The sequence below is a fragment of the Gracilinanus agilis genome, chromosome 2 (assembly GCF_016433145.1).
Source record: "Gracilinanus agilis isolate LMUSP501 chromosome 2, AgileGrace, whole genome shotgun sequence".
Lineage (NCBI taxonomy): Eukaryota > Metazoa > Chordata > Mammalia > Didelphimorphia > Didelphidae > Gracilinanus > Gracilinanus agilis.
Window position 1 is genome coordinate 619,859,036 of NC_058131.1, and position 23,221 is coordinate 619,882,256.

At 49.0% G+C, this 23,221-nt stretch overlaps 3 protein-coding genes across 6 annotated transcripts; 2 read left to right on the forward strand and 1 right to left on the reverse strand.

Moving 5' to 3' along the window:
• Nucleotides 1-1,242: 1,242 nt before the first annotated feature.
• On the forward strand, nucleotides 1,243-9,528 carry FCHSD1 (FCH and double SH3 domains 1). Of its 3 annotated transcripts, none has more exons than XM_044665559.1 (20): nucleotides 1,243-1,282; nucleotides 1,518-1,615; nucleotides 2,511-2,556; nucleotides 2,814-2,881; nucleotides 3,342-3,477; nucleotides 3,635-3,771; nucleotides 4,208-4,271; nucleotides 4,452-4,580; nucleotides 4,727-4,849; nucleotides 5,182-5,277; nucleotides 5,775-6,074; nucleotides 6,245-6,349; nucleotides 6,551-6,715; nucleotides 6,997-7,125; nucleotides 7,251-7,334; nucleotides 7,550-7,667; nucleotides 7,753-7,973; nucleotides 8,230-8,314; nucleotides 8,876-8,931; nucleotides 9,073-9,528. In XM_044665559.1, the coding sequence occupies exons 1-20, from the start codon at nucleotides 1,262-1,264 to the stop codon at nucleotides 9,136-9,138; spliced, it is 2,247 nt and encodes a 748-aa protein (XP_044521494.1). In that variant the 5' UTR covers nucleotides 1,243-1,261; the 3' UTR covers nucleotides 9,139-9,528. The 3 variants fall into 3 exon arrangements, with proteins under 3 accessions (XP_044521494.1, XP_044521495.1, XP_044521497.1); XM_044665560.1 differs by having other exon boundaries at nucleotides 5,949-6,074; XM_044665562.1 differs by lacking the exon at nucleotides 8,230-8,314.
• Nucleotides 9,529-9,624: 96 nt separating this feature from the next.
• RELL2 (RELT like 2) lies at nucleotides 9,625-12,953 on the reverse strand. The gene is made up of 7 exons (XM_044665563.1): nucleotides 12,758-12,953; nucleotides 12,004-12,069; nucleotides 11,854-11,920; nucleotides 11,025-11,210; nucleotides 10,310-10,685; nucleotides 10,146-10,179; nucleotides 9,625-9,895 (listed from the first exon to the last, which is right to left on the reverse strand). Exons 1-6 carry the CDS (start codon nucleotides 12,936-12,938, stop codon nucleotides 10,147-10,149), a joined length of 909 nt encoding a protein of 302 aa, XP_044521498.1. The 5' UTR covers nucleotides 12,939-12,953; the 3' UTR covers nucleotides 9,625-9,895; nucleotide 10,146.
• Nucleotides 12,954-14,628: 1,675 nt separating this feature from the next.
• Nucleotides 14,629-22,424, forward strand: HDAC3 (histone deacetylase 3). Of its 2 annotated transcripts, XM_044662566.1 has the most exons (15): nucleotides 14,629-14,727; nucleotides 14,952-15,034; nucleotides 16,470-16,612; nucleotides 17,618-17,699; nucleotides 17,830-17,886; nucleotides 18,015-18,070; nucleotides 18,511-18,644; nucleotides 18,839-18,919; nucleotides 19,096-19,169; nucleotides 19,622-19,686; nucleotides 20,216-20,305; nucleotides 20,422-20,480; nucleotides 20,794-20,873; nucleotides 21,189-21,346; nucleotides 21,751-22,424. In XM_044662566.1, the coding sequence occupies exons 1-15, from the start codon at nucleotides 14,673-14,675 to the stop codon at nucleotides 21,818-21,820; spliced, it is 1,287 nt and encodes a 428-aa protein (XP_044518501.1). In that variant the 5' UTR covers nucleotides 14,629-14,672; the 3' UTR covers nucleotides 21,821-22,424. The 2 variants fall into 2 exon arrangements, with proteins under 2 accessions (XP_044518501.1, XP_044518502.1); XM_044662567.1 differs by lacking the exon at nucleotides 18,839-18,919.
• The last annotated feature ends 797 nt before the right edge of the window (nucleotides 22,425-23,221 follow it).

Below are 23,221 nucleotides of genomic sequence, written 5' to 3' on the forward strand. Positions count from 1 at the left end.
TGGCTACATGTTTGCTTTTGCTTCCCCTATGAAGCTGGGGTTACCACTCCTGGGCCAAGGACGGTCCCTAGCCCAAATGAAAAAGGAGGAGGGTTGGGCGTGGGGCTAGCAACCCCACCCTGTAAAAACTACATCTGCTAAAGAAACTGCAACCTAAAGTAGGGGCAGCTGGGCTAGCTCAGTGGATTGAGAGCCAGGCCTAGAGATGAAAAGGTCCTAGGTTCAAACCTGGGCTCAGACACTTCCCAGCTGGGTGACCCTGAGCGACTGTGTGACCCATTGCCTACTGGTTGTGGCCCTATGCTCCTAGAATGGAGTCCCAGGATAAGAAAAAAATGAAGCTGGGGTTGAGGGAGTGGGGAAAACCTGATGGAAGACCTTAAGCTTAAGTTATAGACAATTGGGAAGGGGATCAGCCCAGATGCCTTGAAAGAAGAGAGAATTGAAGTTCAGGACAGTCCTTAGAAAGAAGAGAGCACTTGTGGGATAACAAGTGAGCCCACTCTTCCACCTCCATGGCACTCCTTATTCCCCAGTATTGCCGAGTACTGGGGAGCTCCCACAATGTACCTTTGTCCCTCTCATCTCTCCCACTCCCGGGGCCCCAGGCAGCTTTCTCACCGAGACTGCTCTGGCTTTTCCGGTTCGGTGAGCAATTGGGGAAGGCAAATCCCGGTGCCCCCGAACCGGGGCCAAACCCAATCCTGGGCTGCCCCTGCCTCCACTCTAGGTTCCCCAAATCAGTTTGTCCCTTCTCTAAGGGCACTGACGTCATTACAACCACTTCCTCTACCTTTCCCCGCTTCCCCTGTCCGGTGATGGCCTTGGTGGTGATGGGACCCCGGCTGCAGATCTGCATATGTAAATAAACATATTTGCATAAAAGAATACATTGGCTAAGGAGACTAATTATGGGTTGAGTCAGTGGCCCAGCCGGAAATGGAACCCAGGCGTCCAGACTCCCGAGCATAGGTTCTCTCCACCGCCCCGCAGACGCCGCGTCGTGCCTGCGGCCCCTGACCTCCCCTCCTGGTCATTCACCCACCAGGCTCCGTAGGGCTCCTCCCTGTCCTCCGCTTCCCGTCCCCAGCAGCCCGAAATTGGCACGGTTGGGACTGGAGCTGGGGCTAGACAGGGGAAGAAGGGGTGGAAGAGGGGGTGGAAAGGGGGGCCGGGGGCGGGGCTCGTCTGGAGGGGTGGGGCCTCCAGGAGTTCCGGAGTCAGAGTCTCAGCTTCGGCCCGGTCTGCAACCGGAGTGGAGATGCAGCCACCTCCGCGAAAAGTGAGTGCGCTCGGGGAGTTGGGGGGCACGGCAGCCGGTCTGGTGGGTGGTGAGAAGGGATGCCAGGGTCAAGGACGAGAAAGGGAGCGAGAAAACGAAGACAGCCCCGCCTCCTGGTCCCCGCCCCTCGAACCCCCCCCACGTGGGGTCCAGCTGGAGTATATCCAGAATTAGGGCTAAAGCCCCGATTGCTACCCCAGTGGAATAGATTTCCTCCTCCACCCCTTCCTCATAGGTGAAGCCGGTCCAGGAGGTGAAGCTTCGCTTCCTGGAGCAGCTGAACATCTTACAGAGCCGGCAGCAGAGAGAGGCCGACCTGCTGGAGGACATCAGGTAGTCTCTTTCCTCTAGATATCCACAGGAACCCTTAGCTAGGCCTGTTGGAGGGCATCAACCACTGTCTCTAACACCTTAGCACACATTGACCATCTGCCACACGCATAGATACACCCCCACCATTTTACACATGTAGCTTCAGACTTGACATATGCTCTCAACATTGGTTACTATAACCTTCCATTGGTCAGACATAACCCTCCCACAAACACTACAGAGACATAGATACCCCCAACTCTAGACTGTTGTGATGGAGGGTGAGGAAATGAATAGAGGAAGGGGATAGGATGTTATGAACTGTTCTGCAGTTCTGAGACATACTAAGAAGAGGATGTAGCCACTACATTGTGGAAGGTGCAGTATCTATATAATAAGCTTCTCTACCTTAGCACACACTATAGTATATGGTCTCTCATAATACAGGTTAACGTCCTTGTAGTTAAAGATATCCCTATCACCTATAGCCCCACCCCCCAAAAAAACCTTTCCTGGCCCAGCTAATTGTCCTACACTGTGTATATAATTTCCTCTTCTTCCGACAAGTATGTATAAATCTACCTTCCCGAATTCCCCTGATAATGCATGTGGAAAAAGCTCTTCTTCTTCCCTATTGGAAAAGCCTATTTTTTCACAAACCTCATCTATCTCATGTGTCTCCATCATCTTGACAGAAACCAAAGTGTAGTTCCCCAGGGTCCTGCCTATCTCTAACTCAGCCTCATTGGGGTTAGAGTCGATAGACTACACTAAAGTTACTCCCTGATTCTATATATTCCAGTTCATCCAAATCTCCCAACCTTATCCCCTAAGAGGCTGGGCTGGATGGCCACTGGCAATGGGTGTTAGGAGGTGTAGGAAAGTTTGGGAGGCTAATAAACTTTTATTTCCACAGATCTTACAGTAAACAACGAGCCGCCATTGAAAGGGAATATGGACAGGTAAAGAACAGCTTTTCCAAAGTGGAGCTCCTCATATCTCTGCCCTGAGCAGAGTACCTGCTATCCATGCCCGTTCAGATCTCATCCTCACCATATATGATATTTAGAACTCTTTTCAATTCTGTGCACCTATTACCTTTTCTTTCTCAGGCTCCCCAAGGAACTGTGAGCCGTGACTATTCCCTCCATAGGTGGTGGTGGTGATGTCAATTGGTTTTGTTATATGGGGCTATATAAATGATGGGCTCTCCCCCCAGGCATTACAAAAATTGGCTGGGCCATTCCTGAAGAAAGAGGGACATCGGGGCTTGGAGACTGATGGCAGGTGGGGAACAGGGGAAGAAGTGGAAAACTGCATCCAAGAACCCAGAGAAAGCTGGAAGATGCAGATATTAAGCAGCCCTTGGGAATAGAGGGGCAGAATTGGGTCTGGTAGAGATGGGTTCAGGTGAACCTGGGAAGCTGAGGATAGGGCTGATGTTGTAGCTAAGGTAGGAAGGAGGCTGACCCAGCAAGGACATGGCAGTGGGGGGGGGGGGAGGCTGTCAAGTGATCCCTGTGGCTAAGCTAATGGGCAGATCGATTGATGGACTGATGGGTCTGCAGGGAATCAGGGGAGGGGACAGGGGAAAGAATGCATTTCACTCATTGGGGGAAGGGGTAATACACATAAAAACCTTGTTTCTCTAAGATTTTAAGGATCACAGAAGTCTAATGTACCTCCCCAAACCAATTCTGACCTTGGTTGTGGTTATTATTGTTGTTTTGGGGGGGCAATGGAACAGAACTGTGTTTAGTGCCTGGAGATGCCTGCTGGAGGGCACCATGGCTGGAGGCCAGACCCGGGTTCTCGCCGCTGACCGATACCGAGACTTGGCAGGGGGCACAGGGCGAAGTGCCAAGGAGCAGCTGCTGAGGAAGGTATGGGGAGTGGCTTTGGGAGGGTAACCTGAAGAGAGAAGACTATAAGGGGAGGTAGTCCTGGGAAAGGGGGGCATTTGATCTGAGGGAGGAGTTAGGTGGATGTGATGATACCCATGTATTTGGGAGGGTGCCCATGTCCTGGAGATACCCCCAGGGTGCTGAGCAGTTGCAGCGGGCCCAGGCTGAAGTGCTGGAGTCTGTAAGAGAGCTGAGTCGGAGCCGGAAGCTCTATGGGCAGCGAGAGAGAGTGTGGAGCCTGGTTCAGGAAAAGGCTGCTGACGTCCAAGCCAGGTGAGGGCTGCTCTGGGAAAATGGAAAGTCTTGGGAGTTTTGGAAGGCTGAGGGGTGAGGGAAGCTCCAGATCAGGGATAGCATGAGGCAGTAAGAGAAGTATATGATGCCATGCAGGGTGCTCTGGATTTGGAGTTAGGAGATTTGGGTTAAACTGTGAGCTTTGGTGTTTGGCAGCTATGAGACCATGGGGGAGTTACTCAACCTTTGTAAACCTCATTTGGCACATCTGTAAAATCAGGATAGTACTTCTTTTTTCCTACCTCATGGGGGAGTGAGGGAAACATTGTAAACCTTAAACCATTATAAAAATGGGAGTTATTATTAATTTAGCATAACATACCATAATATGAGTTTCTCCAGACTGAAGGTTTCGGCATTTTCCCTTTCCTCATTTGCTTTCCTTCTCTATGTGCCCTAAACCTAACTTCTTTAGGCTAAATCGTAGTGACCACGGTTTGTTTCATACTCGGACCAGCCTTCAGAAACTTAGTCTCAAGGTCAGATGTGTGTGTGTGTGTGTGTGTGTGTGTGTGTGGGATTCAGGGGAAGATGAGGAATGGCTAGAACACATGGCTGGGAAGTGATAAACTATTCTCTACATCTGGACTAAGAAGAAGCTGTTGGCCACCTGGGGCTGTAGGGTCCCTTGTCCCATGCTTGCTTCTTTTCCGCTCTAGCTGTCAACCCAATCAGCCCAGTACTCCCAGCAATTGAGTGCTGCCCGGAATGAATATCTGCTTAGTTTGGCAAGCACCAATGCCCACCTTGGGCATTATTACCAAGAAGAGCTGCCTGCCCTGCTCAAGGTAAGCCAGACCCTGCAATGTCCCCACCTTTGTCTCTCTTACGTATACCACTGCTGTTGCCTGCTAGGGGCATCTCTTTCTCCTCCCTCAAGCTTGGGCATAAGGAGATAAAGGTCAAGGTTTTAGTGTCTTGAAATTTCCTCTAGGGCTTGGTTGGGGACCTGTCTGAGCAGCTGGGTGACCCTTTGGCCATGTTGAGTCGCACTGAACTGGAAGCTGCACAACAGGAGCTGGAACAAGCCCAGCGTGGGGGGCAGGTGATTGCTCAGGTCAGTACCTTCTCCATCCTTGCCCCAGGACCTTTAAAAACCTGCCCTCCTACATAGATAGATCCTCCCATTATCATAGAATCTCATCTTTTATACCCCACAGCCCTGTCTCAACAATATAGATCTCTACTAACCTCCCACTTAGATCTTCCCTTCTTGTTTCCAAAAAATCCCCCAGAGTAGTCTCTTCACCATGGATCTTTTCTATTTTATTTCTCCATAGAAGGCCCTCCTTCTCTCCATTTGTCCCCACTATGCATCTTCCCCCCCCACTCATTTCCCCTCCCCACAATAGTCCATTAGTACCTGTTCCCATTCTCCCTTACTCCCAGGTAAGCTGGCAACAAGAGTTGCTGCACTTTCTCCAAGAGCCTGGAGTATTCTCCCCCACACCACTACAGCAATTTCAGCCAATGGGAGCTGACCAGGTGAGATCCTTTTCCATTTCTTTTTCTCAGGCCAAATGTTTTTGTGTGTGGGGGTATCTTCTATTACTCTGGAACTAGCCCAGATGCTGTGTGCCTAAGAAATGGAGTCTTTGAGGTTACTATCTTCTCCAATCTTCAGGTCTCCTTACTAAGTGTATCATCACATTTCTCCCTAGTTATCCATCCGGGCCTCTCTATCTGTAGATGTTTGACCTTGTATGTACACATTGGTGTCTGTGACCTTTCAATTCAACAAACATTTATTGAGTGCCTTCTAGATACAAGGCATTGTTAGGTGCTGAAGAAACAGAAACAAAAATGAAATAGCCTCTGCCCTCATGGAACTTCCATTCTAATGGAATGATAACAGACATTTATGTAGGTCTTTAAGATTTTCAATGTTCTGTACCTACTTTATCATATTTTATTTTCCTAAGAACTCTGTGTAATATTACATGTGGGTTTGTCCTTGTTCCTGTTGTGTCCTCATCTCTGAGCCTCTGCCCCTGGAAAGAGAGACCGAGAGACACACAAGAGATAGAGAGAAGAAAGAAAAAAGATACAGAGAGGAAAGACAGAGCCAGAAAGATGGAGAAGAGGGAATGGAAGATGATCAAGCTAGAGGAAGTGGAGGCATTGTACCCCTCCTAACAATGCCTGCCCATGCCCAGGTGTATGTGCTGGAGCTAGAAGGAGGCTCAGGAGGCACTGCTGGAGAGAGTGGCCTGAAGAAGGAGGCTCAGCACTGGGCCAACAGAGCTGCACGGGATTACAAAGTTCAGAGTCATGGACAGAGGGTGAGTTGGGGAAAGTCTGGAATGGCATGGAAAGGAAAGAAAGTTCAAAAGTGGGGAGTTCTGTGGAGAAGGCAAATGATTTATCAGGAGAGTCATAGAATAACTCAAGCTAAAAATGGGATTTCAATCCCATGCACTCCCCACTCTTTCCTCCCTCCTTCCCAAACCAGGTGCTACAGCGGTTAGAACTAAAAAGGCAGCAGGCTCCAGAACGGGAGCTCTCAGGAGTGGAGCTTCGACTTCAGGAAGTTAAAGAGAGCATTCGTCGTGCTCAGGTATGGGCCTAACTGACTAGTGCCAGGCTAAGGTAGGGAGGGGGTCCCCAAATCCCCTTGCCTCAGTGGTTCTGGCTATAAGAGTTGTGTTGATTGGGACATGCTTTGCCAGTGAGGGAGGAAAGAGGGGAGCTAGAAAAGCTAGAGAGTAGCCTCTTGCTCATCACCCACCCCCTTCCTCCTCCTTTGTCTATGTGCCAGGTAAGCCAGGTGAAGGGGGCTGCTCGGCTGGCTGTGCTGCAAGGGGCTGGGCTGGATATAGAGCAGTGGCTTCGGCCAGCCATGACTCAGGCCCAGGAAGAGCTGGAGCAGGAGAGGCGGCTCAGTGAGGCCCGACTGTCCCAGAAAGGGGACCTTTCTCCCACGGTAAGACAAGAGTTTCCCTCCCCTATACACAAAAGAAAAGCCCATCCCCACTGATTCCTCTCCTCCCACCTATGAGGACCCTACCTTTCAGAGCGGGGATGTTCCCAAAGACTCCCTTCCCTATGATAAAACTTGACCAACTTGGAGACAGACCCTGATCAGAAAACTGGTGAAGAGGTTTGAGGTTGGGCATGCACATCTTTGATGAATGGCGAATGCAATTCTGGGTGTGGGAGACTGTGATCAAGGTGCTGATACCCTTTTCTGTATCCCCCTACCAGGCAGAGGATGCAGAACTGTCAGACTTTGAGGACTGTGAGGAGGGGGGGGAGCTGTTTCAAGAGCCAGCACCCCCAACCCTCCCCACTAGGTCCCTCCCTTGTCCAGCACATGTTGTCTTTGGCTATAAGGTGGGGGCACAGTGGGTGGGGCTAGGGAGAGCCACAGGGTGGGGGAGTGAGGACCCCTTGAATGAAAGTCGGGAGGGAAAGTCTGGGGAAGGATCCGGACCTGAATCCATCCCTGTGGGGCTCAGGCCGGGCGGGAGGACGAGTTGACCATCACGGAGGGGGAGTGGCTGGAAGTCGTGGAGGATGGGGATGCAGACGAGTGGGTCAAGGTGTGTTGGGGCCCTGGGGAATGGGGGTGAATGGGCTGAGGGCCTTGGGATCTGACTCTGAGATAGGATAGGGAGCATGGGGAATATTTCTAGATGGTCCCTAATGAGACATGGAGCTGAGGGTCTGGAGGGATAAGGATTTTGATCCAGTTGGATTTCTCCCTTCTCCATCACTTCCAATGCCTCCCCCAACCCCCTTCTTCCACTGTGAGCAGGCTCGGAACCAGCATGGTGTGGTGGGCTATGTCCCAGAGCGGTACCTTGACTTCCCAGACCTTGTTACTCCTCAAGAGGGTCACCACAGTGACAACCCCCTTGGGGAGAATTCCACAGGTGAGGGGACACATTAGGAGACCAGGGGTGTTGAGGTTGTGTCTTGTACCTTTTAGCCAATTCATGGTCTACCTGTCTTCTGCAGTGTGCCTGGCCCGTGCCCTGTACAGCTACACAGGGCAGAGTGCTGAGGAGCTGAGCTTTCCAGAGGGGGCACTGATCAGGCTGCTGCCCCGTGCCCAGGGTGGTGTGGATGATGGCTTTTGGAGGGGAGAGTTTGGGGGCCAAGTTGGAGTTTTCCCCTCCCTGTTGGTCGAGGAGTTGTTGGGCCCCCCAGGATCCCTAGACGCCCCAGTCCAAGAACAGGTGAGCTGACTTTCTACCTTAAGAGTGTAATTGGTACTCTTGGCCCACCAAAGGCTAGCTCAGGCCTAGGATATAGGCATTAGCACTTACCCCCATGGTAGAGGCATTTCATTACAACTTGTGTTGAGGGTTTGAAGAGTTGGTATAGGATGGAGAAGTGGGGTGAAGGTGAGAGGCAAGGTCTCCCTATCTTCCCCCAAGAGCTGGCTTCCTCAGTAACCTTCCAGAGTCATAAAACTCTTGCCTTATCTCCCAGATGCTCCCATCCCCATCCCCGCCAAGCTTCTCTCCTCCAGCTCCCATCCCTGCTGCTGATAGGACTGCAGGAGCTCTGTCTGAGGGTGAGTTGGGGAACCTGGGATGGAACAGAGACAGAGGACTCAGGGAAAGAATGTTTTATACCATATCAAATTTAGATTCTTCTGTTGGGCTTTTAAAGCCTTTAATCTAGCCCTACCTCACTTTTCCATCTTATATTCCACAAATCTTCCAAAAGACAGTCTACTGTAATAATGTCTTTTAAAAAATTGTTGCCAGTGTTATATTCCCCACCCTCTCAAAATCACCACCCGGAATATCTTCTCCATGCTCCCCAGCTTAATTAAACCTTACCTCAAGACTTCTATGATTTGAAATGATCTCTTTCTCATTCCTTTAAGTTTCTATGTCATCCATAGTCTATACTATGCTAGTGTTTAATTATACATTTTCTTGCATACTTTTATTCCATCTGTTAATTTTGTTTCTCTAACTAGTTAGACGTTTCTTGAGAACCTATGTTTTAGATTCCTTCTATGTCCTGATAGTGCCCAGCACAGGGAGAGACAACAGTTATTTGAGGAATTATTGTTTTGATTGATTTGATGGCGTCAAGTTTGCTGACCTCTTGCTCTTTCTCCAAGACCACCCACTGGATTGCCTTGGCCCAGTAGATCCATCAGCCCCTCGTCTCCGGCCGGTAAGACCTCTTCCCTGGGGTAGGCTGTGTTGAAAGATGGTTCACCCTGTTCTGGCCTACTGCTGTGTAACTTATGGAAGGATGGCTAAAGGAAGTTGGATTTGGGGGTTGTGGCATTGATTGTTGGCATTTTCCTTATAGCTTCGCCCACCTCCACCTCCACCCACCAAAATTCTGGAGCCTGAGAGATTGGAACCCCTCACCTGAGCCCAAGGGGGAGTCTTAGCCTCTTCCTTAGTGATGCCTCCCAACTGTCAAGTGGCTGCCATCAGAGAAAGTGTATGATGACCTTTCCCCAACCTCATCTCCCCTCCTGGAAGCCAAGGGTGGGGCAGGGCCCGAGGACACTTAGGCGATATGGATGGGCCAGGTTTACTGTGTTTCAGGTTGCCTTCTTGTGGCTGTGGCCACTTGTGACTTGTCCCACCTCTCATCTCCCACCTCCCTCCCTCTCCCCTCCCCAGCCCCCAGTAGGTTGAGTGGTTGGGTGGGTGGGGGTGGGGGGTTAGAAAGCGTGGGAACCAGTGTGCATATCCGCTGTAATAGTCTGAGCTGATTTATTGACAGTGCAATAAAGGGGCAAAGAGCCCAAGCCAGTGCCTGAGCTTTTGTGTGCTGAGAGGGAGGCCTAATGGAGAGTATTGCTTCAGGTGCCCATTTTGAGCATGGGGCCTGCTCCAAGCAGATGGAGCAAGTTGATGGAGAAGGAAGGAGCCTGGGGTGAATGTAGGGTCAACTCCCCACCTTTGACTTGTCTTAGGCTGGGGATGTAATGAAGGGAAGGGATTGAGATGCTGGGGACCACTCTGCATTCCCAGCCTGAGATAATAGAATTCCCCAGGAAGAGAGGTTGTTCTGTTTCCTGGAGGGCAATGCTGTCTCGGAGTGGGAAGGGAGCTTCATGCTTGCCCCTCTTCCCTGCCCAGCCAGCTACTGATCCTTGCAGTAGGGAGTGAAGATGAAGCTTGGGGAAAAGGAGAGGAAGGGGATAGTCTTCCTGCCACCTTTAGCCACTTTCTCCACCCCCAACTCACACTTTACCTCTGGTTGCCCTTCCCTTTCAGTGTCCCTTTGGGCAGTGGTGCCCTTATTCCCTCCCTCCTTAAAATCAGCATCAGTAGCTGAAGTATTCATTTTACCTTGCAACTTAGGGAAGTGGAGGGGTGTTCCCTCCTTCCCTGGAAGCAAACATATTTTAGGAGGGCCAGACTCACCTCACACTTCTCCTGAGCCACCTGGTGGCAGCACCTGATATTTAAGAAGAAGGAAAGGGTGGTAAGCTCTCTAACTTTACCCAGTCAGAAAGTGGACCTACTAAATAAAGACAGTGGCTCTACCCATTCTGACTCCCATATACACACCTCTGACTGCTGCCTACCTGGAGATCTGAGGCATCCAGTTTGGCTGGCTGTCCATTAGTTTCCCTTCTGGACAAAACTGGCCTTGTGTCCCTCTCTCTGGCTGCTGCCTCCAAGTCTTCCATGGTTCCAGAGGACCTCTCAATCAGAGAAGGAGCTAGGCTTCTTTCTCTGACATTTCCATTCTGTACAGGGGGACTAGATAGGACGTCAGCCTCTGGTCCTGATGCTGGAAGTCTTTCTGTGGCAGAAGTCCCAGGTCCAATCTGCCCTCTCCCAGAATCCTGGCCTCCCCCTGGGTCCTGCCCACCACTGGAGCCCCAGCTTCTATCTGTGGGTGAGCCATCACGATGTTCATGCAGCCCAAATCTCTTCTCAATGTGTGTTACCCGGAACCTGGAGGGAGGATGATATATTGTGCCTCAGGAATGTTAGAGCTTCTCTGAACCCTTTCCCCCTGCTCCCAACACCACCTCCCCCCAGCCCCATTTGCTGTCATCTGATACATTCTGACAGTAGAGGAAATCTCAAGATAGGTGAGTCTTGGAATTTAACTCCAACCCCTAAGAGCACTCCCTGGCTGTAAACGCTCCTTTCTCCCTACCTTCCAGGCAGGTAATTCTAAGGGAAACATGAATACAGTTCCCTGCCAGTCCAGTTGTCTTAGAAAGATGTACCACCTGAATGGGAGGCCCTGACCTCTGGCCTCCTTCTCTTTGGGTACCCCATCCATACCTGCCCACAGAGAACACTGTGGTCTCCCCTGGCCTAGTACGGCCTTTGCCCTCTTTGGAGCGGCCCTGTCGGACGAGAGGTGGTCTCTTGTTTCGGCTGCAGTGGATACAAGGGGCAGCTGAGCCCAGGTGAACTGTATGGTGGTGAGACGGAGTCCCATCTTGCAGGCTAGGAGCACCATCAAGGCTGGGGGAATATAGGAGAATCCTTTTCACCCTTACGTTTGTATTTCTCTTATCCTGCCATCTTTGTACCTGGGTACCTTTCATCAAAATTATGAAATTTGGGTTCCTGCCTTCCCTAATTCTCTTTTCAGTGTGTATATCTGCATCCCTTCCCTGCCCCTCTATCTTTCTATCTGCCCTATTCTCCCCTAAATCTCATTCACATTATGGTGCTAGTGATAATGTCCAAAGATGCCACAAAGAATGAAGGGGGAGTACATTTAGGTGCCTTGGTGGATAGAAAGCCAGGTTTGGATTCAGAGGGATTGGGGTTCAAATCTGGCCCCAGACATTTGCTGACTGTGTGACCATGGGCAAGTCACTTGACCCCCATTGCTTAGCCCTTACTGATCTGCCTTGGAACTAATACTTAGTATTGATTCTAAGATGGAAAATACAGATTTTAAAAAAAGAATGAATGGTAGGATTCAGGCAGTGACACTTGGATAGCAAGTTATCTATTTAGGAGCAGTCTTCTGGGTGCCCCTCAAATTATACCATTTAACTGATTAAGTAGTGATTTTTGCAGGGGTTGGCAATTAAGGGGAAGATGTTTTCCTGACCAAAATTTGGTCCCATTTTTTGGCTCCATACTTTCAGCTCACCTGGACAGCTGTACTGTTGCCTCACCTTCACTGTCCCCAAGCATCTCTTTCAAAGCCTCGGCATTGGCTGTGAAAGAGAAGTGGCAAGAGGATGTCATGGATGTAGAGATGGGGCAGAAGGTTGAAGCGCAGACACCAATAAGCATTTACCTTCATTTTGGATGATGCACTGCACAATCCGTTCCACTGTGTCCTCATTCATATCCTCATCATCCGCTGTGGAGGTGAGGAAATGTGCCAACTTTAGGGATAGGGCAATTGAGGCCAACCCAATGTCACTGGCCTGAGGAATTCCTTTGATCTTCAAGACCATCTTGTTTGGTTCCCTAGCAGCTCTGGCAGCTCAAGATCAGTGACTATCATAGATTGTAGCTTTAGAGCTGTAAGGTACTTTAGAGGCCATAGAGTATAATCCCTTCATTTTATAGAGAGGGAAATTGAGTCACCGAGGTGAGGTGGGAAGGAGTTTGCCAAAGGTCAGCAAGGATAGTGTTCTCTTTATCCTGCCCCCTTTCTCCTTTCCCAGGGATTCTGTTTCAGCCTACCCTAAGATGAAATTATCAGGGTCCCAAAATAATTGACTGGGGCCCCAGAGTCACTGTGATTTTTACCTAGTAGTTACTGAACTCACTGCACTGTCCCCCAAATTAAATTGCAAAAACTACCCCTGATTTATGTTCCTAAAATATGATCACTGAGTTCTGGGCAGCAGGGGAACAAAAGGGGATGGAAATCCCTCTGCTGCTAGAGAAGCACTGGGGTTTTCATACACCCACCAGGAGTAGGAGAGAAGACACCTGTATAAGGTACACTGAGTATTAGTGAGGTGTGCAGATGTGTGTGGGACACAAAAATAAAAGATGACTTGTCCCTTGTGATGGGGCTGCCCTTCTTCCACACTCACGTGGCTGGAGCTGGGCATCCTCAGGCTCTGAGCCTCTTGATGTCCGACAGCGATAACCCTTCTTCTTGAGTACATGGCAGATCATGAACCCCACGAGGCCCATGAGAAAGAAGACCAGCACGAGAAGGAACAGCATGTACAGCCCATGTTGGTGCTCGGCTCCTTGTTGCAATTCCGACATATGGCCCTGGGGGGCGGGCTGAGCTGGGGTCAGGGCCCCAAAGAGGGATGGGAGTCAAGGGGAGAGCAGTGAATTCCATGTTTGGACCCCTACCGGGAGTCCTCCCCAGGATCCTCCAGAGACCAGTCCTCCAGTAAATCTAGAACTCTTTCCCCACTCAGCCTAGGCGCTGTCCAGAGAATAAGTGCTAGTCTGCCAGGCCCCAGGGCACCTGGTTTAGGGGTTGCAAGTTGTTTTCTATACTCCTAATCCAACCTCCATCCCTCTTCCCTTTGATCTCTTCCTTCCCTTCCTTCTCTCTGCATACACATACCCTACTCGTTCCCCATCCTCATTCTTCTCAAGGACACTGTCGCTCAAAACTGGACGGAGCTCTATGATGCCATCCTGGACATAGTCTGAGTCAGCGCTGGCCCCTCGCTTCCTCCGCAGCCCCAGGCCGGGGCTCCCTGAAACCTTCCTTTCCTTCAATATCCCTCCGGTTCCATCCCACTGCTCTCCAACTCCTGGCTCCTAGAGACATCCTGGACTCCCCTCCCCCTCCTAATTGTCCCCCACCCCCAATTCCCCTGGCCCGGCTGACCTTGTGGCCTCTGCACGGCCCCCTGGGATGCGGTGGGTATTTTCGGCTCTGGCTCCGGCAGTGTCCTGGTACCTTTCAGTCTGCCCCGGGAGCCCTCCCCAAGAGCATCCTCCTCCCCCCTTCTCCCCACCCCCCAGGCCACCTCACCCGCTCCGGCTCCGGTTCCGGGCTGCGGCTGCTGGTGCCTCGGCGGGCTAGGGAGGGGAGGGGGTGTTGGGGGAGTGTAGAGTTGACGGGGAGGGGGGACTGAAAGGCGTGGATAGAGAAGGGAAAGGGGGGACTGGGATGCGGTGCAGGCGTCCTCCAGACTTTCAATGATGGGGATGGGAAGGGGATGGGGGTGGGGATGGGGGCGCCTCTACCGCAGCCACCTCCTAGTCCCGGCTGCTCTCTCCGGCTGTGCTCCCTGCGCGGGCACGGGGATAAAGGGGGCGGAGCGGCAGGTGTGTGGGACGGAATGCGTGCGTGACACTACAGTGTCTGACATGGCTGGGTCTCCGTGTCAATGTGTCCCACTCGGGGCGTAGATCTCTCATGCACCGTGGCTACCGATAGGCGTTGTGCCCCCTTGTTCTGGTTCCTGCTTGCGTCCTGGGAATCCGGGAGCCCAGGCAGGCCAAGAGGTGTCAGTTTCCTTTGGGGCAAGGTGCGGCCAGCTCCTTGTACCTTAGGGAAACTCCTCATCTCCGGGGCCTGGGTAGCAGCGCGGCGGCGGAGAGACTGGAAGACCCTTACCTCTCAGGGAGGATAGGTGGGAGTGAGGGATGGAATGCCCATGGATCGGTTGATTAATAAACGTTCTTGGAATTGAAGGTTCTTGGGGAATGGGGATTCCTGAGATGCTCAGCCTCCCAGGGACCGATTGTGAACTTCAAGTTACGCGGATACCCCAGGAACACCTTCGCTCTGGGGCCGAGCCCCACCCGCGGGGCCAACCTCAGTCACCGGGGCGTTAAGTGCAACAAGAAACTCGGAAGGGGGCGGAGCTACAGAACGAAGGGGCGGGGCCTTGGCCTCTCCCTCCCTTGCGGCTCGGACCCCGCGGAGGCCTCGGTTCCGCAAGGGGGCGTGACGGAGCGCGATGACGCAGAACGCACGGGCCTGGAGGCGGGGCTGGAGGGCGGAGGCGCGGGGCCTGGTCCCCCGGTACTATGTCCAAGACGGTGGCCTATTTCTATGACCCGGATGTGGGGAACTTCCACTACGGTGAGAGTGGGAAAGGGAACCCCAGGTGGTGAGATGGGGGTAGGAGTGTAGGGCACGAGTGTTACCGGGCTCTCTCTCCTCCGTCTCCCACCCCCCCAACCGTTTGGACCAAGTGGAGGATTGGGAGGTGGGGGGTAGGGTGGAGCGGATTTCCTGGGACCCTGGGAAGGGAGAATCCTTGGGCTGGTGGGTCAGCTGCTTTCCTTGATCACTCTTTCCTTCAGGGGCCGGTCACCCCATGAAACCCCATCGTCTGGCGCTCACTCATAGCCTGGTGCTACACTATGGACTCTACAAGAAGATGATCGTGAGTGCATCTCCCCCATTCTCCTCCACACAGTGCTTGGGGAAAGGGTGAATGTGGGGCGTGAAGGGGTCAGCTTCCCTTGCACTTGGGTGCAAGCTTGGAAGAAATGGAGACAGGGAGACCCCTTCATTACCTAAGTCATAGGTTAATAGGAACTGGAAAGGATCTATGTTAGAGATCAAAGCTAGTGAATGCCCCTCATTTTATAGATGGGAAACTGAGGCCAAGAGAGGGGAAGTGTCTTAGGAAGGTTAAACAGGTAACCTGTGTAGAAAGTGTGTGATTTGAACCAAGGTTCTTGGAGTTAGAGATCCAGCATTTTTCCTAAAATGCCATACTATGCCCATCAGAACTATGGCCTATTTGTTCTTCATATAATATCCTTTTCCTGCTACAGTAAGATGCCAGAGCCCTATCACTTTTTAAGGTACTTTGGGGATGTTTCTGTACACAAATAGAGCCAGCCTTGCCATCTTTCTGTTTTGGTTGGAATAGTTTTAGAAGAAAGACTCCAAGTTGAGAGTTCCTTGGGTTGACTACTAATATCCTCTGCATCTCTCCAAAAAAAAAAAAAAAACAACCCCAAACCTACCAACAATTTACACAGAAGCTTGTCTTCATGGCTATACTCCCAGCTAAGGCATATGTCTTTGACATGATTGGAGCTTAGAAAAGGGAGAACTAGAACCATTCAAACTCAGAATGATATGCCTATGTATAACCATTGATTGCCACTTTTAGGATTACTGTTAAATATAAAATCCCTAGGTGGGTCTGGGTAGAGTAGGGTTACTAAATTGGATTACCTTCCCTCTGAAGTCTTTTGATAGACCTACTCAGTTTATTTTTCCACTATTTGCAGTACATATATATATACATATATATATGTATATATATTAAAGGGAAAAGTGCCTACCCTTAGGGAATGCTCTGTCTCTAGAAAAGACATAATCTCCAATTTCAGAAAGCTTTCAGTTTAGAGAGAACAACAATAATAATGTATGATATTTATATATTGATTTGTGTTTTTCAACATAGTTTCATTTGTAAAATCACATTTGAATCCAGAAAGGAAAAGGAAATACTAGGATGAGAGAAGGAAGAGAGATAGATGAGCAGACATGAGCCTTTAGAAGGTTAGGACCACAAAGAGAGGGCCAGGAATACGTGGGGTAGGAGGGCAAGGGACATGGGAATATGGGTAGGGATAAATATTATATAGCAAAATAGTCCATAATTGATCTCATTATCTTTACTTTAGCCTCAAATTGATCTTTTCATTCATAGGGAGCCCTTTGTGTAAGAGGGAAGGGGCCTATATGTGGATACTTGGATGGGGAATACTTTGGAACTTCTGGGATTGGTCTGAAACAGTCAAAGCCCCCTAATTTGGAACTAGTCCTGCCCAAGTTTAATATGTTTTCTGTATTCCAAGGTCTTCAAGCCATACCAAGCATCTCAGCATGATATGTGCCGTTTCCACTCAGAGGATTATATTGACTTCCTACAGCGTGTCAGCCCCACCAACATGCAGGGCTTTACTAAGAGCCTCAATGCTTTCAATGTAGGGGATGATTGGTAAGGGAAAGTCAAGGGATAACCTTTGATGTGGATTAGTGTTGATTACTGAGGTAGGGAATTAATTGTAGGGAAGAGGGAGGGAAGCTTGGGAAGTCTATAAGGCATTGTAGGCAAAGCAAATGTAACTGGGGCCACACAGAAGTATAGTTCTGATCTTAAGGAATTTATATTCAAGGCAGGGAAACCTAACATATAAGGGAAACAGTAAAAACTTCTAAACTTTTTACCTTGGCCTTGAAGATTTTTTCCAGTTTTTTTTTATTCTCCAACATTGTCATCTGCTACTCCCCTACATGAACTCTCATACTGATTTTCTTTTTTCTCTAGCATGCTATGCAAATTCTTTGTTCCTGACTTTACCCAAATCCTTTCATTTTTCACCTATTCAGATTCTCCCAATTGATTAGTTCAAGTTTCAGGTCTTCCATTAAGTCTTCCTTGGTAACTCTAGCCTAATTATTTCTCCTTCCTTTTAATTTCTGTAGTACTTCTTAATTCCTGTACCATTCACTTGACACTTATATACCACATTATGATATCTTTTAAGTAGTCCTTTATTTTTCTTTTATTGTTAGACCCTAATTCTGAGTTATCAGTAAAGTTCCTTTTGCCCTTACATTGTTGGTGTGAACTCATCCTCGCAATTGGGACTGAAACTGGGCATAACATTATGTGTACCTTGTCCCAGTGCCTAGAATAGAGTTGGATAAATAGGCATGCAAAAATATAAATGAGCATTCTCTTTTTCTTTTTTTCCTTCTCCCTGCCCCCCTCTTCCTCTCTCTCCCTCTCTCCTTATCCCTTTTTCTCCCTCTCTTCTCAAATACACACATGTATATATATACACTTTTCTTTTAAACAAAAAGATGAATGAATGAATAGGTTAGGAGGTGAAAGGAAAGAGGCCTAAACTGGATTAGGTGTACTGCCTGGGGGGGTGTTCAGTTTCTTGGGAAAGGAGCCAAGCTTCTGGGTGATCTAGCCACATCCTCTGTCTTACAGCCCTGTGTTCCCAGGCCTCTTTGAGTTTTGTTCCCGTTACACAGGTGCTTCCCTGCAGGGAGCTACACAATTGAACAACAAGGTAAGTATATCCCTAGCACCCTGATTCATCCACTGCCTTGGCATCTGCAACCACTGAGCTCTTCCCTCATCCTCATGTTCCCTATGCCTTAGATATAGGGAGGGCTATGATTTGGATGTTTGTCCTTTAGATCTGTGATATTGCCATTAACTGGGCTGGAGGGCTGCACCATGCTAAGAAATTTGAGGTGAGTACAAGGGTGATGGAGGGAACTGTGGGTATCATAGGCATGGGATGCTGAGGGTGGGGGTCAAAATATGGTGAGGGATATAGGAGTGAGGTGCTCCTTCCCCCAAAGCCACTCTCCTGCTACAGGCCTCAGGTTTCTGCTATGTCAATGACATTGTGATCGGCATCCTGGAGCTACTGAAGTAAGAAACTTACAGGGGAGGATGGGGTGAGATATTGGGGAATGGGTTCACTCTATGGATTTTGAGAGAGTGTGAGTCCTTGGTCTGGGCTTCTCAGTTCCAACTCTGCACTCTCTCTGACATCTAGTAATCCTAGTATTCCTTTCTAGTAGACATCTTTTACCTAGATCACATTTATTTCTCCATTAGTCCCAGTCTCCACTTCTTGTCCCTTTACCCCCAGCCCCATCCCTTTCTAGAGTGATAGGATATACTTTGTGTAGCAGTGTCCTTGATAAGGACAGCTTCAGTTAATTTGGGAACTGAGGGTAGATTTCTGGTGATAAGGCTCTGTAAAGGGTTCCATGTTTGGGAGCAATATGTAAATGTGGGATTGGGGGAGAGATTCACTTTTGACCCATCTATATCTGCCTCACACTCTTGGTCTTTCTTCATTTCAGGTATCACCCCCGTGTATTGTACATTGATATTGATATCCACCATGGGGATGGTGTACAGGAAGCCTTCTATCTCACTGACCGAGTCATGACTGTCTCTTTCCATAAATATGGCAATTACTTCTTCCCTGGAACAGGTAGAAATATTTGGCTGGGGAGAGCAGGGGGAATGAGGGGTGAGGGTAGATTGGGGAAATGGTGGATTAGGAATGTCAAGGGAAGAGAAACAATTGGACCATTGTTGGTAGCGCAAGATCTGCATGTGAGGTTGAAAAATCTAGGTTTGTAGTGTTTCCCCAACAAGTTACCACCAGACACCTTTCCCCTATAGGTGATATGTATGAAGTGGGAGCAGAAAGTGGACGCTATTACTGTCTCAACGTCCCCCTTCGGGATGGCATCGATGATCAGAGTAAAGGATTACCTATTTGCCTTTTCTTTCTTTCTTTACTATCTACTGGCTGTTTTCTTGGGCTCTGTTAAACTTTGTACCTGGGTTGCTGGTTCCCTGAACCCCTCCCCCTTCCCCTGGGTCTCAGTCTACTCCCTCTCCTTGGGATATTAGATGCCTAATTCTTACCACTCCAGGTTACAAGCACCTCTTCCAGCCTGTAATCAACCAAGTGGTGGATTTTTACCAACCAACATGCATTGTACTACAGGTAGTAAACAACTTGAATGTTCCACAGTTTGCATGTGTATGTGTGTGCAAGTGTGTGGGGAGTAGCATACTATTTTTCATGTTAGTTTATATTTTTATTTTGATGTTTTGGTTTTATATGAGTATTCTTTTACAATAACAACCAATATAGAAGTATGTTTTGCATGATAATACATTTATAAACCAGATCAAATTTCTTATCATCTCTGAAAGGGGGGAAGGGAGATATTTGAATCTTATAATTTCAGATAATGTATGTTGAAAATTGTTATTACATGTAATTGGGAAAATAAAGTATTTTTTTTAAGTGGGGAGAGTTAGCTCTTTCCTCTGATGTGGCAGGAAGAGTGACAGTTCTCAATTTGGGGGAGAAATAATGGGGTAGGCGATCATACATGTTATCCCAGGCAGTTATCTCACCATCATAGCTGCCTGGCATTTTGCTCTCTGCAGTGTGGAGCTGATTCCCTGGGTTGTGATCGTCTGGGTTGCTTCAACCTCAGCATCCGAGGTCATGGGTAAGATTCTCTTTTTTATCTACCTTCTTAAACACCCTTCAGAAGCATCCTGGGGTTTGGACAGAAGTACCTTAAGTTTATATACTTGTAGGTTTTTAGGACAGTGTCCTGCTTGGCTTTTTCTTGTGAGGGGGACACAGACACAAAACCAATGGATCTGTGATCTCATTAATGCAGGTATTCCTTTCAGTGATACAAATGAAAACTCATCTGTCCTGCCCATTGTGTGAAACTCTTCTCCATAGATTCCCCTAAGTTTCCTACAAGGGGGCCTGTCAACAGTGCTGGGGACCTTCCTCAAATTATAATATTGCCCAGTGGCCAGTGAAGCACATGGTCTGTCCATCAGTTATCCTTCACTCTTCTTATGTGACCATAGGATTGAGAAGACAGTGTCACAAACAACCTGTATTCTTGGTCTGGTTGGAATTTGGGCCCCTGCATTTTGGGAGATCTAAGGTAAAAGTGGCTAGGAAAATGAAGAAGGGAAAAATAGTTTCAGCTGCTGATACTTCTGGGTCCCCAACAGGGAGTGTGTTGAATATGTGAAGAGCTTTAACATCCCACTACTGGTACTGGGTGGTGGTGGCTACACTGTTCGAAATGTTGCCCGATGCTGGTGAGTACTGCTCCTCATCTATCTATCCTGTCTTCCATAAGTATCATAAATTCATTGAGGGATGCCTACAGGCCCTAGAACCTTCTTGTTCAGCCCTTTCCTTCCCCTTATTTCAGGACATATGAGACATCACTGCTGGTAGAAGAAGCTATCAGTGAGGAGCTACCATATAGTGGTGAGACATGCCTCTGATTCCCACCTTCCCCTTCTACAAATCTATTTCCTTGGAGCCCTAAGGTGGCCTGGGGTGGGCATAGAAGAATAATTTGATATCTTTCAGTAGGCATAGTTGAGTTCTCTAGTGTTACTCTTTTCTGATACTGAAACACTGAGTTGTAGGTAAGCCCTAAAGTCTTGACCCTTCTTCCTACTAAGTCCAAGTTAAATAGAGATGAGACCCAGGATTCCTCATTCCCAGCCAGAGCTAAATTTTCCTTACTTCTTCCCTGGGGTCTCTAATCTGTTTTTCTTCCTCTTCTCAAACAAAGAATATTTTGAGTACTTTGCCCCAGACTTCACACTTCATCCAGATGTCAGCACACGAATTGAAAATCAGAATTCACGCCAGGTCAGTGGCCTAGAGAAAGGGAGGGAGGAGGGTTAGGGTATGGTGAACTTACTGCCTATTGGCTTGGGGGTGGGCAGAGCCAGAAGGATTTGGCTAAGACTTCCAGGCCAAGAGACTGAGGGAAACAAAGGAAAGCTCCAGGCTGGTTCTAGTATTGGTAGAAGGCAGGACAGTGAAGGGCTGTTTGTTGTTGAGAGATAGCTCCTAACTGATAGGTCCCTGACTAGAAAGGCTTGTGGAATTAGTGTACCTCAGTGAGGGTGGGAACACTGATGCCTTGAAAGTTGGTGAGAAATAGTTCTCCTTCGTGGCTAGTACCTGGATCAAATCCGGCAGACAATCTTTGAGAATCTGAAGATGTTGAATCATGCACCCAGTGTCCAGATTCACGATGTACCATCTGATCTGCTGACCTATGACAGAACTGATGAAGCTGATGCTGAAGAAAGGGGCCCTGAGGAAAACTATACCAGGTATGGAGTGAGAAGAATAGCTGTGGGAATGGGGCTTGAGGAAGACAACAGTAGGCTATTTTGCTCAGAACTGGAATAGAGCTGTGACAGAGTGGCTTTTTCTTGTTCTGGGGGCAAGGAAAGAGGAGAGAGGAATATTTGGAGAATCATGATATATATTTTGTGGGAGGTATAAAAAGCCATAAAATATTTGGTGGAAGGGCCTCAAGGAGACTGTTGCTGGTGAAGAACCAGGAAGTGGTTAGATAATGAGAGGAGTAGGGAATCTAGGCACAAGGGCCTACTGCTACCACCTGTTGTTTCCTCCTGGCCCCTTCCCCTTTTTCTTCTACCTTTTCTTCCCTGGCTAGGTGTTAATGTTTTTAGATTAATTTATAGCACTGATCTCTCTCCCAACCTTCCAGGCCAGAGGCTTCCAATGAGTTCTATGATGGAGACCATGACAACGATAAAGAAAGTGATGTAGAGATTTGAAGCCTGAAGAGATTCTGCTCCACAGAGTTACCTCCCACTTGAGGGCTGGGCAGGTGGCAAGAAGAGTGACCTTTCCTGTTCAACTTTCTCTACCCTGGGTCTTTGCCATCCATCTGGGGGGAAAAAGTTCAAAGACTGATATTGGTCCCAGAACCTACTTACTCCCCCTCCAATCTCTTTCTCTCCAAGCCTGAGGCGATAATTGTTGGACAGGGAATGAGGGACAGCTCTGACTTGGGGTTACAAGGCCAGCTCCCTTAGGCAGGTCAGAGAGGTCAAGTGATCCTGGTTGGGGGGAGGCCCAGTTCCTTGGTTTGCCCCTTGTTCTCAGACCCCTGTCTCTTCTTGATAAAGGTATTTTCAGGACTGAGGGGTGGATAATATTGAAGGTATCTTTTTATTCCCAGCCATACTGTGCCCCCTTTTACACTTTAATTTGGAAGTAGAAAGAGACCAAGGGAGAATTGCCATTTGTTTCCTACCATATGAGTCCCTTATGATTGGAAAAGAGGGAGTATAGAGGGGTTTCATGTTCTACCTTTTCATATTTTATGCCCATTTTACCATTGTTTTTATCCAATAAATTGAGTCAGTATTTTTCTTATCTACTGCTTTCTTCCTAAAAATTTGGCATTTCCTTCAAATGCTGCTTTCGTCTTATTGGGACTATGGGGGTGGGAGGGGAGTTGAGGATACAGTTCAATTCATCCAGGGGTGAGAGTTCAGGAGTCTACTTCCTACTTCATTTCACTGAATCCCTGGTCCTTTCTCAGGCCTGCAGTACTTTATTAGCTCAGGATATGGACCTGGGCTGTCAAGGTGCTGGTAACCCCACCTGCTGGCCCCCTTATGAACTTGGACTCTGGTAGGCTTGGGGTTTCTGAGGTTGTTGGCCTTATGACACAACGAGCTGGGCCATAGCTCTAGGGATGGTTTACCTACTGCTTATCCTGGCTGACCTCGCTAGAGGTGGGGCAGGGGAAGCACCATGAACATCCCCTGTTCCAAAGGCCTCCCGCCTCCGGCAGAAGGCTGATTCCCCTTGTTCTCCCTGACAGCCACATCTATGCTGGGAAATGGGGAACTAAAAAAGTTTGCGGTTCTGTCGGAGGCCCAGCAGAGGGCGTTGTTCCTAGTTCTGGACCCCTCAACTTCCTCCCTACTAAATTGGGCTTAATGGTTGGGTCCATCGGGCAGGTAGAGAGTTGAAGCGGTCGTCACCCCCAGGTTCAGTTCGCTGTTGGTAGGCACCGCGCGGAAGTGTGGCAGGCTAGGGAGCTCTGGGCCGTCTCTACTTGATATTCATGAGGCGCGCGCATCTCGGCATGTTAATGAGTTCGGGGAAGGCGGGGGACTGAGAGGCGCTGGGCGGCGGCGGCGGCAGCGCGCGGGCGGCGAGGA